General features: G+C 46.8%; 8 protein-coding genes and 1 non-coding gene across 9 annotated transcripts; 6 read left to right on the forward strand and 3 right to left on the reverse strand.

Moving 5' to 3' along the window:
- Positions 1–497: 497 nt before the first annotated feature.
- On the forward strand, positions 498–851 carry MOH1 (Moh1p; the record flags this gene model as incomplete). Its single annotated transcript, XM_002553511.1, has 1 exon — positions 498–851. One exon carries the CDS (start codon positions 498–500, stop codon positions 849–851), a length of 354 nt encoding a protein of 117 aa, XP_002553557.1.
- A 633-nt stretch (positions 852–1,484) lies between these two features.
- On the forward strand, positions 1,485–3,518 carry YMR1 (phosphatidylinositol-3-phosphatase YMR1; the record flags this gene model as incomplete). Its single annotated transcript, XM_002553512.1, has 2 exons — positions 1,485–1,508; positions 1,569–3,518. The coding sequence occupies 2 exons, from the start codon at positions 1,485–1,487 to the stop codon at positions 3,516–3,518; spliced, it is 1,974 nt and encodes a 657-aa protein (XP_002553558.1).
- A 49-nt stretch (positions 3,519–3,567) lies between these two features.
- On the reverse strand, positions 3,568–4,383 carry PXP2 (Pxp2p; the record flags this gene model as incomplete). Its single annotated transcript, XM_002553513.1, has 1 exon — positions 3,568–4,383. The coding sequence occupies one exon, from the start codon at positions 4,381–4,383 to the stop codon at positions 3,568–3,570; it is 816 nt and encodes a 271-aa protein (XP_002553559.1).
- Positions 4,384–4,573: 190 nt separating this feature from the next.
- NNF1 (MIND complex subunit NNF1) lies at positions 4,574–5,182 on the forward strand (the record flags this gene model as incomplete). Its single annotated transcript, XM_002553514.1, has 1 exon — positions 4,574–5,182. The coding sequence occupies one exon, from the start codon at positions 4,574–4,576 to the stop codon at positions 5,180–5,182; it is 609 nt and encodes a 202-aa protein (XP_002553560.1).
- An 85-nt stretch (positions 5,183–5,267) lies between these two features.
- Positions 5,268–9,458, reverse strand: EDE1 (Ede1p; the record flags this gene model as incomplete). The annotated part of the gene is made up of 1 exon (XM_002553515.1): positions 5,268–9,458. One exon carries the CDS (start codon positions 9,456–9,458, stop codon positions 5,268–5,270), a length of 4,191 nt encoding a protein of 1,396 aa, XP_002553561.1.
- Positions 9,459–10,311: 853 nt separating this feature from the next.
- On the forward strand, positions 10,312–10,393 carry KLTH0E01672r. The gene has a single exon. It is a non-coding gene; the product is annotated as a tRNA-Ser (tRNA).
- Positions 10,394–10,674: 281 nt separating this feature from the next.
- Positions 10,675–11,061, forward strand: KLTH0E01694g (uncharacterized protein; the record flags this gene model as incomplete). Its single annotated transcript, XM_002553516.1, has 1 exon — positions 10,675–11,061. One exon carries the CDS (start codon positions 10,675–10,677, stop codon positions 11,059–11,061), a length of 387 nt encoding a protein of 128 aa, XP_002553562.1.
- A 55-nt stretch (positions 11,062–11,116) lies between these two features.
- RSM7 (mitochondrial 37S ribosomal protein uS7m) lies at positions 11,117–11,920 on the reverse strand (the record flags this gene model as incomplete). The annotated part of the gene is made up of 1 exon (XM_002553517.1): positions 11,117–11,920. The coding sequence occupies one exon, from the start codon at positions 11,918–11,920 to the stop codon at positions 11,117–11,119; it is 804 nt and encodes a 267-aa protein (XP_002553563.1).
- Positions 11,921–12,163: 243 nt separating this feature from the next.
- PSY4 (Psy4p) lies at positions 12,164–13,300 on the forward strand (the record flags this gene model as incomplete). The annotated part of the gene is made up of 1 exon (XM_002553518.1): positions 12,164–13,300. The coding sequence occupies one exon, from the start codon at positions 12,164–12,166 to the stop codon at positions 13,298–13,300; it is 1,137 nt and encodes a 378-aa protein (XP_002553564.1).
- Between the last annotated feature and the right edge of the window lie 76 nt (positions 13,301–13,376).

Genomic DNA, 13,376 nt, shown 5'->3' on the forward strand with positions numbered 1-13,376 from the left:
CAAACTGACACTAGGAAAAAACTTTTAGTAACCCTTTAGGATTTAGGGGAAGACTTCGCTGAAGACGTCTAAATGCCACGCCCTACATTTCATGCGTGCAACTCTTGTACTAGTTGATCAAGGCCTCTCCAAAGACCTTTTTCCTGTAACCTGACAGTAGTATCACTAATTGTCCGTATCAAGCTACTGGCGTCAGTATAACGATTATATATCAATCCGGCACCTTGAAGCGACTTTAACACCCCCTAAGGGAACAGCGTATGCTTCATCAATAAGAGTATCAGCTAGGCGGTAAAAGCGTGCGATTATTGTTGGGAATCTTATTGAATCACGAATAAACAGGTTCTTGGACAAGAAGGTTAGAGGATAGGTCACCAGTTGTAAAGTCCTCGTTCTAATTTACGGAAACTGGGGGTTATTCGGAAACGCATAGATTTGTCGGAAAGAATACAGCACAGATCCTGGTACCTGGCTTTTGTAATCTGTGAAGGAGAACGATGGGCATACGGTACACCTCATACATCGATCACCCTAAAAACAAGCACACACAATTTGTAACTTATGGGTGCTGCCACTGCAGAACTCATCTGTCATCTTCGGCGCAGGTGATGTCTAAAGATTACCGTGGGACTACAGGCGACGCATATCTCATGAATCGGGTTGTGAACGTGGAAGAGGGCGGGCGAGAGACCCGCTGCATGCTGACCGGGTGCTATGTCGTTTGCGACATCAAGTGCCACATGTGCAAGAACCTGGTGGGATGGAAGTACGTGGAGAGCGAGCGCAAAGACCAGCGATACAAAGAGGGGAAGTTCATCTTGGAGCTCCAGACCATTTGCAAAGTCCGCTGAGAGGGGTGGGCCGTAAAGCTGCGGAATGTGTCTTCGCACTCTGACGAAAAGTTATCTTAAGCTGCTTGTGGAAACGCAGCTTCTCCACGCTTCCATGTCTCTTGCTCTCTCATGCTTTGTCTTTTTCTCTCCCCCCCCCCCCGAACCCTACTTACTTACTTGCGCCTTTCGAAGAATGCTTAATGCCCAACCTCGGCCTTCGGATAGGGAACAAACTACTGGCGTTCAAACTTCAACTAAAATACCCTGATGGCGAGGGCTCGCCTTTTCAATTTTTCATTTCAACTTGACAACTCTTTTAACTACTGGATTATTTCGAGCTGCAGCTGGAAACGCTGCCATTTATTCTTAAAATCCTACCGCTTTGCCTCGTCGTTTCCAAGCGAATACATAGATATATAAAGACAAGTGATTGTCAGCGGTAGAAGAAAGGGATCAACAGCTCTGTGCTAGCTCCTACTCAAATGAGACCTATTGTTCGTTATATGTGATATTTCAAGGTTTAAAGCTTAAATGTATTGATGGCGTGAAGGTACCCGGTGGGTTTTTGGTTTGAGAGAGCTCAAGGTTTATGGCCCGAAGATAACGCTGGTTGATCCTGATATTCTTGTCCTTTACAGTTTAGGTTCCTAAATGGAATACATAAAAATTGCCAATGTATGAAGCCTTTGGGTGAAGCGGTTCAAGTTAATCTTTGTACTAACAACAAGAGGCCAGGTCGACGATGTTATACTACACAGAAGAGGAATATCCGCGAAAGGAACACTGCATTTGACAACACATCATATGATCTTTAGCTCCGCGATGTTAGCGCGTGAGTTTTGGTTTGCTTACCCAACCATAGGAGCAGCATTCAAAAACCGGGGCAGCGCCCTAATATCCAAGTCCAAGGATCACAATGAGCGCCAAGACCCACTCTACAGTGGGATGGATATTTGGTCTTTTTGTAACATTAAAATTGTGGGGAAAGACTACACAGTATTCTCCCTTGACTTCCAAGACGAGCGAATGGCGCAGGACGTCTATGACTCGGTTCTGAAGCTCACTGTTTTGCAAGAGGAAACACAACTTTACGCATTTATCTACACACCCAACAAGGCAGAAAAACCGTTCAATAGCTGGAACATCTACGACCCTGTAAGAGAATTTCATCGACAGGGATTGGCACTCGACCACGCATGTCCCTGGCGACTGTCAGACATCAATAAAGACTACAACTTTTGCAAGACCTATCCGCATGTCCTGGTTGTCCCACGCGCTATTTCAGACACCCTCCTCACGCATGCCAGCCGGTACAGATCCCAAAACAGGTTGCCAGCATTGACCTTCTATTATCGCAAAACTAACTCTTCTATCACAAGATGCGCCCAGCCCCTTCCCGGATTAATTCAGCAGCGCTCTATTCAGGATGAGAAACTCGTCAACGAGATCTTTGGGTGCTCCGTACCAGCAGGTAATGAAATCCCTAGGGCTGTGAAAAATATTGTTGTGGACGCAAGGCCCGCTACTAATGCTATGGCACAGACCGCCTTAGGTGGTGGTACTGAGAATATGGACAACTATAACTTCGGTGGAACCGCCAGCAGGATGTTCCTAGGCATAGACAACATTCACATAATGAGAGATTCTCTCAACAACGTTGTCGATAATCATCTGGTAGATAATGATCTGAACCTACCCATAGATAGAGGTTCTCTGAACGACGGCAAGTGCGCGCAATGGCTCAAGTATATCCGGACATTATTATCATCTACTGAGACTCTGGTTAAATCAATACTTTTCAACCAATCGAATATTCTGATTCACTGCTCAGATGGCTGGGATAGGACCACACAAGTGTGCTCGCTGGTTCAGCTGTGCTTGGATCCTTATTTTAGAACTCTAGAAGGGTTTATGGTTTTAATAGAGAAAGACTGGGTGTCGTTTGGCCATCGATTCGCTGAGCGGAGCGGTCATTTGAGCTCAAAGAATACTTTCCATGATAACTCAATGAGAATCAGTATATCCGAGGCAGCAACTACGATGACCCAGGGGATAGACCTGAACTCGCGCCTTTTTGGGTTCTCTAACTCGAATAATGGAAGTCCTCAGGAAAAAACAGAAGCTTCCACGGGCGAACTCTCAGATTTGAGTTTTTCTTCGCAACTTCCGTCATCATCTGAACTGATGCACAAAGTTTCTAGAAGAGTGGCCAACAGAAAGTCATCTAACACTTCTCCAATCTTCCAACAATTCCTCGATTGCGTCCACCAACTACAAAGGCAGAATCCCAGTCAGTTTGAGTTCAATGAGCGTTTCTTAAGACGGCTGGTCTACCACCTGTACTCTTGTCAGTATGGAACTTTCTTGTTCAATTCAGAACAAGAGCGTGTCGCACACGATGCTCAAAATAAAACAAGAAGCGTTTGGGATTATTTCAGGTCCCGGCCAGCTGAGTTTCTAAATGCATCGTATGCACCAACTAGTCCTTCGGACGACGACTGGATATTACCGGACCTGAAAGACGTGAAGTGGTGGTGGCAGCTTTTCGGAAGGAAAAACGAGGAGATGAACGGCACCAGCAAACCTTCTGAGGACAGACCGTGCTCTTCAGAAGAGGGCAAGAAGACCGGCTTAAAATTTCCCTCACTCAGGCTAGACATCTTTAATAGAGGCAATAACAGGTAGTAGAACACCAAGCACTTGATCATTCGAAATAACCCCATATAAATTTCACTTAGAGTTTTACAACTTCGGACCGCCACCGTACGTTACACCACGTTGCCACAAGAATGCTGAGGTTTCTCGCCGCGTCAATAGTTTCTGGGTCACAGCCGACGTTCACAGCGCCTTTCAAATGGCCCCAGAGTTGGGGGTTCACGTCCTGTGGAACCAAAGATGCAATTATCGCCAGGCTTGTCTCCTGTGCACTCAAAACCTCATCATATGACAGCAGCGGACCATATACGTGACATAGAGTGAACTGCCATAAATCGGGGTATGAAGAATTCAGATTATTTGCGACTTTATCCGAGACCTTATTGTAAATCTTGCTCCAGTGTTCGATACCGTCCCGAATGGTCTGTTGACCGTTTTGTTCGGCGCACCTTTTCGTGTCCGTCCACGCCATGTCACTCTTCGTATCGACCTGCTCCGCGGCAGCTCCAAGGCCCTCGGGGGTCACCACTTTCAACGCCTGCAAGCTATTAATTGCCTTGGGCAGCCCAGTCAAAGCGCTGCTCTTTAGCAACACCTCCCGGAACTTATCTGTCGCCAATTTTTGAAAGGGTGTCGGCTCTCGATACACTTCATTCAGCTGCGATTGCAGATTTTCTGCGTCGTGTGTTATTTCTATAGCTTTATTCGCTGCTCTCAGTGTTTGCCCCATCCACAGTTCGTTGATCATAGCGAAGTGGTATAACCTCGGGATTTCCTGCGGCTCATTACACGCGCTAAACGTAGCAGCAGCAAGAAGGTACCACGTATTTTGAAGTTTTGGATGGAAAGTTGCGAGTTGTACCAGCCTTTGAGCGGTCAATATGTGAACGGTCATGCTCAGGTCACTTTGTCGGAATCAATATTGAGTTCTATATCGTCGATGAGTTTGTTGCTGAGGGGAACTAGGATTGTTCTGCGGGTCGACTTTACATCACGTGTGAATATTTACGCTGACTAGCGAGTTCTGTGAAGAGGAAGAGAATCAAATGCTTTCAGGTCACTGCAAGTAAATACGCGCCGTAGGCATGTCAGAGCACGTCAGGATACGTTACTTGAGGCTCAATCAGGTCTGCAAGAAGGCGCTCCAACAATCTGTCAACAAAGTTCACAACTGGGACAAAATAGTATCTTGTTTTCCACAGTATGCCACGGTAGACGAGGGGGCAACGAACCTGGCGAACTGCCAGCGCCAAGTGGTAGAATTTTGGATGGAACTGTCTAAGCGAGAGTTTGAGGAAATATTCAAAGAAAGAGATATTGAAAACAAGCTAAATGAACTCGATGACCTTATTTCGCGGGCGAAAACAATACAGAGGTCGATGTGCGATGAGGGCAGTACGAGAGAGTGCATTGATGAGCTCTCACCAGAACAGCTCATCAGCGGCAACATGCACGATACCCGCGTAAACTTGATGAACCAGCTAGATGAGAGGCTGGACAAAATGACCAATTTAAACATACAGCTCGAGGAGCAGTTGCAGCAGCTCCAAGCTGAACTTGAGCTAGAAACCGGCGATATTCATGAACTGTACGACAGGCATCTCGGCGAAGATAGCAGCCTACAGGACGAGGCACTACAGCAAGGCTTGAAAAACATGCTGCTCGACATGCGAAAGGAAGAGCCTTTCGACTAAAGGAAAATGTTATAAAACTCATATACATGAAATGGTAATATCTAATACGTAACTGCACTCTCTCAAAAAGTGCTAATTGAAGGATCTAGGAGCTGTCCAACAAATAGTTGGTGGCCGCACCCAAGTCCCAATTGCAATGTTCCAGTGCCTTAGTGGCTTCTTCTGTGGTAAAGCCCATGCTTCCCAGCTCTTCAACTGCCAAAGATTTGGGTGTCGTTGCAATTCCACGGTTGACAGGGGCCGCAGGGGCTTCACGCGATGTTCTGACTGGGGTAGGTTGTTTTATCCGCGATGTTGCAGGCTGGGTGACAGAAACAGGCCCTTGGCCAGCGTTTCCAAACCCAGCAAATATCTCATCCCATTCATCTGCGCCCACGGTAGCAGCAGAGTTATCAGTACCTGCATGCTCCTCAGCCGCTGGTGCGCCAGTAAACCCACCTTGGTTGAGCTCTTCATCCAAGTCATTGTGATCAATAGTCTCAAATCCCTCGCTGTATTCATTTTCATTCAGATGATCAATAGCCTCTTCCTCTGGCGCAGCTTGCTCAAGGCCAGCAAACTCGTCATCAAAGTCTTCAGATGGCTTTTCTTTTGTAATTGACTTTTCCTCCTGAGTGTAAGCTCCCATACTGGAAGGCTCGGCCTTTAGCGTACGTTCTGTGGAAGGATTAGCTTCTGTAGAAGGCTTCACACTAGCAGACTCTTGAGGAGCATGCTGTTCGGTTGCAGGCTTCGCGTTAGCGGCATTTTCCACAATAGCGCCTACAGCGGAAGGCTTGTCAGCGTCTGTTTTTTGTGCAGGAAAAACTGGCTCTTCAGCGGGCTTCGGCCCTTGTGCAGGTGCTGTTGCCTTGACTGAACTTGTGCCTTTTGTGGCAGTTGGTTTTGCAGCCGCTTGTTGAGCGCTGCCCTCTGCATCTTTGAATCCCTCGTCGTCATCACTCAGGGAACTGTCACTTTCGCTCTCGTTTATGTCAAGTTCTTGGATTGGAGGAAATTCCTCAGTGATAGCTTTCCCAGCTGACTCTGAAGGCTCCTCGTAGGACTCTTTTGTGGTATTTTTGAGAGTTTCAGCCTCTGACTCTTGATCCGACGACTTAGGAAGAGGACCTTGGTGCTCCTCTTGCTGTTTGGCACCATTCGCTTGCTCAGCCGACCATCCACCAGGCATGTTTCCCTCCACTGTTTCGGTAGTTTTAGCATTTTGAGCCTCGGCGGTTCGTGGAGCGTTTTCCCCTGGAGCCGCTAACGTTGCTAAGTCACCCTCAGCGTAGTCCCTCACTGACTGCGGGGCGTTGTTCATAACAGAAGATGTAACTGACTCTGTTCTAGGGATACCATATTCATTCAAATCGCCATCGAATCTGTCTGCAAGGGCTTGGGCCGCAGTTTCATCGTCGTTCGATCTGCGGTCTTCATCATCAATCTCTGTCTGCGAACCGACAGTTGGGACGTCTTTGTCGAAGACGTCCGATTCTTGCTTATCTTCGTCCTCTTGGGCGCCAAGTCTTGAATTGGTTACGCTCTCGTCAACAAACTTCGCAATGTGGTCTTGGTTAGACGAGAAACTGCGATGGTTTTTGGAGATCTCATCGCTGTCTTCAGGAAGCTCGCCCATAGCCAGTTTCATCCTTCTCTCAGAAAGTTCCTGGACCTTTTGAGCATACTCAAACTGCTGTTTCTGTAATTCGTCTTCCGCTTTAGCAAAAGACTCTCTTTGCGCACTCAAGTCTTCAAACATACTCTGAAGCTTTGCAATTTCCTGGTGATAAATCTTTTCCTGTTCTTCAACTTGTCTAGATCTCTCTTGAACTTCTTGCTCACGGCGGCTAATCCCTGCATGCTGCTCCTCTAAGACCTGATGTCTTGAGTTGAGCTCGCCATGCTTGCTCTCAAGAGTAGACTTATAATCTTCGAGTTCCTTATGCTTTTGCTTGAAGATATCTAGGTGTTGTTCCAAACCTTGTATTTCGTTTTGTAGGTTTGTAGTAGTAATTTCACTAACTTCAAGCTGCCTAGAATTGACATCGACCATTGACCTCTCCTGCTTCACTTTTTGCTGCCTCTCATTGAGCTCTGCTTGCAAAGACGCTGCGATAGCGTTTAAGTTGCCTATCTTTTCTTTAAGCTGAGAGTTCGACTGCTCTGATTCTTGGAGCTGCTGCTGCAGTTCGGCTAATGAGCCTTGGACGGCGTGGTGATTAGCCTCAGCGACGGCAAGTTCCCGCTTCAGTTCCTCTGACTCCTGACGAGATTTCGTGAGAATACTTTCTAGCTGTTCGGTCTCACTTAGCTCTTTCTCGTAAGATCCACGCAATGTTGTCATTTTTGTTTCAATCGACGACTTCAAGTTATTAATGCGTTTCAGCTCTTGTTGAGCTCTTGTTTTTCTTTCATTAACTAAAGTTGCCTGGTTGGTCAAGGATCCAACTTGATTGGACAAATTTGCCAACTCAGTTGTAGCCTGTGACAACTGTAATGAGGCATTGCCGTCATTTTGGCTGCTGATATTGAGAGAGGCTTGCCTCAAAGGTGGAGATGAAAAGTTAGGGACATTGGGGAGGGAAGAGGAATGGGAGCCTTGCTGGGGTTGTTGAGCTAGAGACCGGGAAGTAGGCTGCGCCGCAGTGTTTGTGGTCCTTGAAGCTTCGAATGCACCATTGGAAGCACTTTCCTCGTTTGGGAGACTTTGATTAGTCTGTATTGGAGATTGAAATTGCGGTGGTTGCTGGTGAGCTTGATATTGAGGCTGAGGCTGAGGCTGAGAAGCCTGATATTGGGATTGTTGCTGGGGAGTCTGATATTGAGGTTGCTGAGCAGCCTCGTATTGTGGGTTCAGAGGTTGTCTTGTTGTCTGTTGTGGCTCAAAGTGGCCAGCGTTCTGAGGGGTCGACTCAGCAGCCTCTTCCTTTATTATGCTTTGACCAAATGTTGAGGAGGGTTGGAACTTTCTCATTCCGGTGGTAGAGCCAGCAGCAGGGGATTGTGGTACCCCCATAGAGTTGCCTGTTGGGTTTGATGGAGCGCGGACGGGCGTAGGTTGAGGGGAGAAGGATTCGTTCAATGTCAGTAAGTCTCCTAGGGCACTCTGGTTGCGCTGAACTGTCTGCGGTGGGGCATTGAAAGAGGGCTTCGTGTCTCTTGAAGGAACAGCCGGTAAGGAAGCAGGTGCTTGTTGCTGAGCAGGAGGGTAAAGCCCCAATGCAGGAGAGCGAAGCAGCTGGTCAGGTACAACATCTGGTAACTCAATGCCAGTCTTTTTCTTTTGAATCAAAAACATCGCAATGGCAAATTCGAGTTTCGTAAATTCTGCATTGTTGTGGATATCAGCTAAGTCCCAGACCGAAGCAAGAGTGTCTTGGCTCAACCTCGAGGAAAGGAAAAACGGAACTAAAGTCTGCGAGCTTAATGTTCCCGCTTTCGATTTGTCTAAAGAGTCAAAAATAGCGTCAAACTGTTGCTTCTTTTCAAATGACAAAGTCCAGTCAGACGCTGCGTTGCTGAAGGTGCTGGAGGGGACTCGAACCAAAGAGGGCTGTCTCGATACAGGGGAGTTTACGGACAAACCAGTCGAGGAAGGGCTCAAAGACGACTGTGGAAGGTTTGAAGGGTTCACTGCTTCCCATAAATATCCGGGGAGGCTATCTGGAACAGTTGCTAGGACAGGGTTGTTTGTCATGGCAAGCTGAATGAGGTGCATAGCCATGATAAATTCAGACTTATCCAAAGAGCCAGAGTTCTCTCTATCACACAAGTTCCAGATAGACCCTAGAGTAGCTGTGGGCAGTTTCGCCTTCAAGAAAATGTCTTTCGCCTTATCACCCGGCAGAATCGGGGCCCCATTGGTGGATCTGTCAAATAACTGAGAAAACTTGGCAATGTCGTAAGAGGAAACGGGAGGAATTGCGCCTGTATTGGAATTCCCAGTACTTGTATTGGATAAACTCATCCCAGGCTTATTTAGAGAGGCTAGTTTGGAAGGCGGTTTCTGAAATAGGTCAGCGGAGACCGTCAGGGAGGGATTTGATTGCAAGTGACCGATAATTCTCAAAGCCGCACTGAATTGAGACAGATTCAGAAATCCCTGGTTTCCGTTATCACAGATTGCCCATATTTGAGACAAGAGCTGCGCGTTCAGTCCAGATTGGTTGAATAGATGCTTAACCGATTCGCCGGTGACGATACCTAGATCCTCAGGATCCAGTTTGCGGAAGTGCTGCCCATAAACTTCCTGCTCCTGGGCCGAAAGTGGGGTTTTGAATGTGACCGAGGCCATCTCGATACAATACGAATAGCCGACCAAAAGTTACTTTGCAGATATGAGGAGCTGAAAGATATGAAAGGATATTCTCTCATCTATGAAAGTTACCTCCGAAAAGGGGTGGTACGCTCCTTTGATACGAAATCATGATACCAATTATCATTCTGTACCAGCCTGGCACCAATCCGTGTTGACGACGTTTCTAAAGATGCCTTGCTTGAAAATGTCCAGTAGCTACTTGCACTTGTAGGCTTTAAAACCCATTTAAGCTTCTCTTGAAGATGTACTTTCATTTTAAAATGACGCCTACTCGCAAAACCAACCAATAATAGAGCGATGATCTTGACCAGTTTTCAATACTTCTGCATTCCCCTGCCTGTTTTACAGTGACCAACAGTTATTTACTGATTCCTGGTATGATCATACGCATCGAAACTTAGAAGGTGGTCGATCGCTTTAATGTTTTGTTTTACGTACCTGTCATTCAACAATCAGTATGTGAAAATTAAAGTTGTTCCAAACGTGTTAAAAAGTTAAGATATAAGCAATCAACCTTCAGAGTTTAAGGCATGAGGCTCATCCGGTGTGAGATATGAGTCGTTAGGTTTACAGCATGATTACAAGGGAAATATCAGCCAATTGAGAAACCTATCAAGAAATCAATCACAACAAATAGGGCTGATCCAAAGGTTTATATAGGGAAACATCTAACAAGGATCTGTAGAAAGCCTAGCAAATTACCATTAAGCTTAACAGTGTTTAATACCAGCCGCTTATCAAAGGTTGAAGTTTGATATAATATGTAAAGGGCAAATAAAGGCAAAGACAACTATATGTTAATGTCGTCATGAATATTCTTCTGAAATAAGGCAATTTGGCCGAGTGGTTAAGGCGTAAGATTAGAAATCTTTTGGGCTCTGCCCGCGCAGGTTCGAATCCTGCAGTTGTCGTTATTTCTTTTTGAGTTTTTTATGTGAAGCAGTGTCGAAAACACGGTCAGTTAATTTGGCTCTCGAAAGATCTCGAGAATCCGAAAACTTAGAGGAATTGTGCCATGGCGCTCTTTTTTTGTAAGCACTGTTGGCTAAGGCTTTCAACTTTGTCAAAGTTAAACATTTAGTCACGTGTACAATTCTTCATATCCAAGTTAGCAACAATAACGATGAGTGAACCTTAGCGGTTTGAATACGAATGCTCGACGGCGGAGACTGGCTGCCCTGGTTCGCTAGCTATGCCTCTTATAAACAAGAAATACTTTAGTACATTGTTAGCGTCCTCTGTGTTGGCCCTCTTCTTAGGGCTCACCACCGACTCTAAACTCACATACTTTACGTCGGACCACGACAAGGCTGCGCACTTCGTCGTGTTCTTTCTAGAGTCATGGCTTTTCACTAAGTCGCTTATCCCGAGAAGAATAAAGTTGTTGTCGCATACTGTTGATAAGTACATACTGAGCCTGCTTGTGTGCGCCGTTGGCGCCGGCGTGGGCAGCGAATTTGCGCAAGCGGTTTTGTCGCGCGGGCGCCGACAATTTGATTCCCTGGATATTGTTTGCAACGTCTGCGGCGGGACGCTAGGAGTGGCTGTAGCTGGTCACGCAGAATTCCTATGGCGTTAATTTCGTTTAGTTATGTACAAGTATGTCCTCAGAAAATGCTAGCAGGCGCCTTTTCTCACTTCAGCTTGATGTACGCTCTGTGTGCTATCGCGGTCTTGTGCATCTGGTCGCGCTTATCAAAGCCGGAGCTGTTGCCCTTAAACACCGATATCAGTTCTTCTCCAAGACGCACGGCAAAATCACTCGACACTCTTTTGTTTGCGCCCTCCATGATCCATTTCCACGCCATCCTGTTTCTCTGCCTAGCGTTCAGTGGCACAGGAATCACGGCAGCCTTGGCGACACCAGTCTTGAATGTCTTGACCACCATCATAGGCGCTAAGTCGTCGAGAGCCTTTTTGAGCAACTGGATGGGGTCTTGACGCGTGTAACAGAAAACGAGGTACAAGGCGCGTGACAAAGTCTTCTCCGCACGCTGCTTCTTCCCATGGCGCATGATCATGTTCGTGACGTGCTGCAGCGTCTCGTCTTGACGCTCGGGCAAAGGTACAGTTTTGAGCACCTCCCACTCCGCGATCTGCTCTTCGGAAGGTTCAAACGTCTTCTTCGCATTTAGTGCTTCTTCCAAAAGGTTGACCTTCGATTGTCCTGGCCCTGCCAACGACGATTCGGGCAAATATGGCTGTTCTGTGAACTCGGATCTAAGTGATTCAATAGCCTCCAACCAGGAATTAATTTCTGTGTCTGGAAGTGAGCTTCTGTCTTCACTGGCCTTCTCTGCTGTGCGCTGATCCACGGTACCACTTTGGAACCTAATGCAGTTGGGTAGTTCACAATGCCTCACCGCCACGCAACTTGCAGGCAAACGGGGGCCATTCTTCCATAGAGCAGGGCTTAGCTGCCTTCTTAAAGCAAACATGGCAACTTCCAAATACCTCTAACTGCCTGCCAAAGCGTTATAGAATACACTTGGACTCGCTCCATAAGCAAATTTTTTAGTTCTCCTGCCTTTCAGTTGCAATCAAAGTCACATGACATCCATCTTAGTTTATGAAGGCCTGTAAAATAAGCTGGAGTTAAAACTCATCATCTTAATCAAAAGATCGTAAGAGCCAAAACCAGATCTTGGAAAGGCACTTGCGACATTTGGTTATTGCCCGGGATGATGGGAATAAGGTCCGATTTTTTGTACCAAAGCCTGACGCTGATGGTTGTTGAAAAGGACGCGTCAGTGCTACGAAAGGTTGAGCCACAGCAACTGATACCCGAACTACTAGTACACATGACTGACACGATCCCACATGAGATATTTCAGACCGGCTCCGATACAGAGTCTTTGGTAGCACGCCTCAAGTTCATGGGTGAGCACCTAACTTCGCAATTCGCGAACAACCATGTGTATCCATTCACTATGCATCGCATATGCGAGGTATGTTTTCACCCACTGAAGTACTTTAAGACGCACGAGCTAGGAAAGTTTGTTAACGCTTTGGAAAAGTGCTGCTTGGTGAGTAGCCCCCTTGAAGAGGAGAGCGAGACAGCGTGCGAGGACGTTAGTGACGCCGGGAATGTATCGCTATCCAAAATACCTTGGGTAACGCAGGTTGATGAAAAGGACCTCGCCTCGTTTTTGCGTGAGATTGAGGCCACTGTCAGCGCCAATTTTGGTTACGAGCAAGATGATGATGAAGGCGAAGAAGGCGACGGATTGGATATTAGCCGTAACAGCGACGTACAGCACAACTTGCTCGACGACGATGACGACGACGACGACGAAGATGACGAAGATTACAGTGATGATCTAAACGATGAAGAAGATGCTGGGAGTGGTGGCGGTGAGGATGAGGAAATTATAGTCGAAGAACAGATTGAGGAAGATGAGAGTTACAGTGACGATGAGACAAGCAACGGCAGCAACGAGCATCGCGGTGAAATTGAAGGTGCAGGCGCCATCGACGAAGGAGAAACTACGAGCGAGGACGAGGATACAGAGACATCCGATGCACTGCGAAAAAGGAAGACGACCGAGCTAGATGATTTTGGTGAAAGAGACAGCGAAGTTTTTCCTGTTAATACAACACCAAAGAAAAAAAAGCATGGGCTGGCAGGTGATGCATCATTGGCCGAGTCTCCCTTGTTTGCACAGGGAACTGCAGTACAAAGTAAAAGTGTGGAACATCAGGTATCGGTGCTGATCTCGCCAAGCACTGCCATACCGCCTCAACCCGATAAAGTAGCGGCTGTTACAGATGATGGCAATGAGACTAGCCCTTTGAGCTATAAGAGCTCGAGACGTTAGTATACTATGCATTCCTCTCACGAAGCAAGCTACAGAAAGGCAAATTTATATGGTTTAGGTCTGCTTAAGTTTTGTA

Source organism: Lachancea thermotolerans, assembly GCF_000142805.1.
Source record: "Lachancea thermotolerans CBS 6340 chromosome E complete sequence".
Classification (NCBI taxonomy): Eukaryota; Fungi; Ascomycota; class Saccharomycetes; order Saccharomycetales; family Saccharomycetaceae; genus Lachancea; species Lachancea thermotolerans.